At 40.1% G+C, this 3,750-nt stretch overlaps 1 protein-coding gene across 1 annotated transcript in view; it reads left to right on the top strand.

Moving 5' to 3' along the window:
- HERC5 (HECT and RLD domain containing E3 ubiquitin protein ligase 5) overlaps positions 1-3,750 on the top strand; it is a 125,734-nt gene that overhangs the window by 9,768 nt on the left and 112,216 nt on the right. Inside the window, exons 4-6 of the mRNA XM_042782412.1 lie at positions 1,695-1,916; positions 3,019-3,110; positions 3,367-3,497. Of these exons, the coding sequence (XP_042638346.1) occupies positions 1,695-1,916; positions 3,019-3,110; positions 3,367-3,497 (445 nt within the window). The remainder of the gene's footprint in view (positions 1-1,694; positions 1,917-3,018; positions 3,111-3,366; positions 3,498-3,750) is intronic.

Genomic DNA, 3,750 nt, shown 5'->3' with positions numbered 1-3,750 from the left:
TGGCATCAGGATTGTGGCAAGAATCATTAACAACCTGTGATACGCTGATAATACAACTTTGCTTGTTGAAAGTGAGGATGACTTGAGGCACTCACTGATGAAGATTGAAGAATACAGTCTGCAGTATGGATTACATCTCAATATAAAGAAAACAAAAATCCTCACAACTGGACCAGTGAGCAGCACCACGATAAATGGAGAAAAGATTGAAATTGTCAAAGACTTCACGTTGCTTGGTTCTACAGTCGACGCCAATGGAAGCAGCCACGACATCAGAGAACGTATAGCACAAGGCAAATCGGCTGCAGAGGACCTCTTTCAAGTGCTGAAGAGCAAAGATGTCTCCTTGAGGACTAAGGTGCGCCTGACACAAGCTATGGTATTTTCAGTCGCCTCATATGTATGTGAGCACTGGACAATGAATAAGGAAGACCGAAGAAGAGTTGATGCTTTTGAGCTGTGGTGCTGGTGAAGAATGCTGAAAATATTGTGGACTGATAGAAGAACTAACAGGCCTGTCCTGGAGGAAGTGCAGCTGGAATGCTCCTTGGAAGCGAGAATGACCAGACTTTATCTCACATACTTTGGTCATATAGTTAGAACTGACCATTCCCTGGAGAATGATGTCATGCTTGGTAAGTTGGAGGATCGAAGAAAGAGGGGAAGGCCCTAAATGAGATGGAGTGACATGGTGGCAGCGGCGATGGGTTCAAGTATAGCATGCATCATGGAGCTGGCTCAGGACCAGGTGGTGTTTCCTTCTGCTGTGCACAGGGTCACTATGAGTCGGAGATGACGCAATGGCACCTACCAACAACAGCAAAGTCTTTTTGAAAAATCTGCTCCATATCTTCAATTAATGGAAGAATCTGACTTTTCAAAGACACTGGGCTGTAATTTCAATGGGTTTTTAAGTTGTTTGTGACCTTTAGGCACATAAAATGGGGGTAGAGAAATTAATAACTATGAATTATATTTTTCCAGAGACAGTATGTTTCTGTTTCATAAGCTCATCCTATGGGTTAAAAAAATGTCTTGAATTTGATTGCAACAAATGACTTTATTGTACCCTTTAACTTGGAAGATAGGGATTAAGGATAACTGTTAATGGCTGATGGGCAAATTCTTCCATATTTTCCTGATTCAGACATACAGGAATCTAAGAATTCTACCATGTGACTATAATATATTTTGATATTATATTGTGTATAGCTTATATAGGAGCTCTAGTGGCATAGTGCCTAAGGCATTTGACTGCTAACCAGAAGGCTGGCGGTTCAAACCCTCCAGCCACTCCTCGGAAGGAAGATCAGACAATCTACTTCCATAGTGATATAGCCTTGGAAACCCGAGGAGGGGTCGTCATAAGTCAGATCTGACTCGACGTCAGTGAGTTAGGTTTTTTTTATATATAGCTATGTAGGAGCTTTGGTGGAACAGTGGTTAAAGCATTTGGCAACTAACCAAAATGTTGGCAGTTTGAACCCATCAGTCACTCCAGTGGAGAAAGATGCTGTCTGCTTCTGTAAAGATTTACAGCCTTGGAAACCCTATGGGGCAGTTCTACACTTTCACTGTGAGTCATGATGGACTTGATGATAGTGGGTTTGATTTTTGGTTTAATAAAATACCATAGGGTAATATCTGCTGCATTTTAAACTTAATAAATCAGTATTTTCTTTGTTTTTGTCCAGGTGGTGAGCTTTTTGCCTGGGGCCAGAATTTACACGGCCAACTCGGAGTTGGAAGAATAGTTGGCTCAACTTCCACACCACAGATAGTGGCCCATCTCACAGGAGTCCCCTTGGTTCAGATAGCAGCAGGAGAAGCCCACAGCATGGCCTTATCCATGTCCGGAAGTGTTTATTCCTGGGGGAAGAATGATTTGGGACAACTAGGCCTGGGTCACACTGACAGTATGGAAATATTTTTTTTTTCAAATTCATATTATCAATAAATATATTTGTTAGTAAGAGATGAATTTAACATAGATCTCTCTATCAAAAATGTTTCAAATCCTTTTATATGCACTGTTTTTCGATTCACAGTTCTTCCTAATAAGGCACTCTGGTTAGGGCAGAGTCAGTCCAGGAGGCTGATGCATAGTGAAAGTTGTTACTGTAATTGAGACATGTTTCAGGGTTATGTGGAGAAAAGGGTAAGAGTACTGGAGTGGGGATGAGAATACACGGGCTTAATAACTGAGGGTCTTGCCAAGTGACTTACGTTTTTGTCAAGATCTGTATTTTTTTTCTTTTCTGTGAAGGACAGGTTTGGACAAGAGGATCTCCAAGGTGCTTTTGCCCTTAATGTCTGTCAATATATTATATTGATTCCTGTTATTAAACTACCTCTACAAAGCAGATGTCAAAATTTCTCATGATCCCAACTTATTAGAGTTTTCAGGTGTAATAAACTCTACTGCTTTATGCAAATGTGGTAGTAAACATCATCCCCTGTTCATTGGTCAAACATCGCATTTCTCACTAACATGGTTCAATGCTAATTACACAGGGTAGCCTATAAGTCATTATTAGAACAGTTGTTAAAGAGGAGAAAGGAGCAAAGGGACAGTTTAACTATTTTTGCAGAATTTCGTAAGAGAAAATCCTGAAGGAAAGAAGAGTACTGGAGTGTGCAGCAAGGACACGGTAGTAAAGAATTTACTTTAAAAAAAAAAAAAAAAAAACTTCTTTTATATTTAGAAAAAAAGCAATTTTAAATGAGAATTGGAAATATCAGATACGCTGCAATTACAGTTAATCAAGTCAGGTTGAAACAGAACAGGCTGTGGGAAGTACACTGACTATTTATGAGGTGGGCTCCTCCAAATGTGGACCTGTCAACCTCTGTGCCACCCCCACTTTTAGCCCTGGAACTTGAGCCTAAATATGCCAACATAAAGTGTTTCTTTGCTGGATTGAAAGGTATCAGTACACATGGTTTACTAGTAGCACGTAACTCCTATATGAAATCCAGCATGTATTAGTCGCTTCAACTATCCTTTCCCTTGCATAGATACAGATTTTCCTTCTCTTATTGAAGAACTGGACAACCAGGAAGTTGAATTTCTCACTTGTGGTGGCTCTCACACTGCTCTGCTCACACAGGTGGGTATCTGTGTGACTTAGTATCTTTCTGACTGTCATTCTACAAAAAAAACACTTTGTGATGGGGACCATACTTGACCATCTAGGTGTGGAGAGTTAGTGTTTGCAAGGGAAAAAACGTCACTTCCAACATACAGGACTTCTGATAATTTGGGAGTTTTACTTTGATGGTGCTTTTATTAATTATTCACTAGTGCAGAGGATGGTACCTCTCTATCATTTCTCTAAAATCTGATATAAAATTCTCTTTCTTTAGGATGGGCTGGTGTTTACTTTTGGTGCTGGAAACTGTGGGCAACTTGGTCACAATTCAACACAGAATGAACCAAGACCCCGTTTGGTGACTGAGCTTGTTGGAAATAGAGTGACCCAGATAGCATGTGGAAGGTAAGTTATAAAATCTTAACAAAAATTGACAAAATCAATGCATTCAAATAGATAATTTAATAAAATTCCCATCAGTTTATTTTGCTGAGATATAAGTATCAAACATTATCAAATGGGTGAAAAGCTTAAGTAACGTTGTTGTTGTTGTTGTTATGTGCCGTCGAGTCGACCCCGACTCATAGCGACCCCTCCTTGGGTTTCCAAGGCAGTATCACTACGGAAGTAGGATTGCCCAACCTTCCTTCCGAGGAGT

This window comes from Orycteropus afer, unplaced genomic scaffold (genome assembly GCF_000298275.1).
Source record: "Orycteropus afer afer isolate SDZICR_OR568_19922 unplaced genomic scaffold, OryAfe1.0 scaffold00309, whole genome shotgun sequence".
NCBI classification, from domain to species: Eukaryota; Metazoa; Chordata; class Mammalia; order Tubulidentata; family Orycteropodidae; genus Orycteropus; species Orycteropus afer.
Note: the sequence above shows the minus strand (reverse complement) of the source record. Positions and strands in the feature narration are given on the sequence as shown.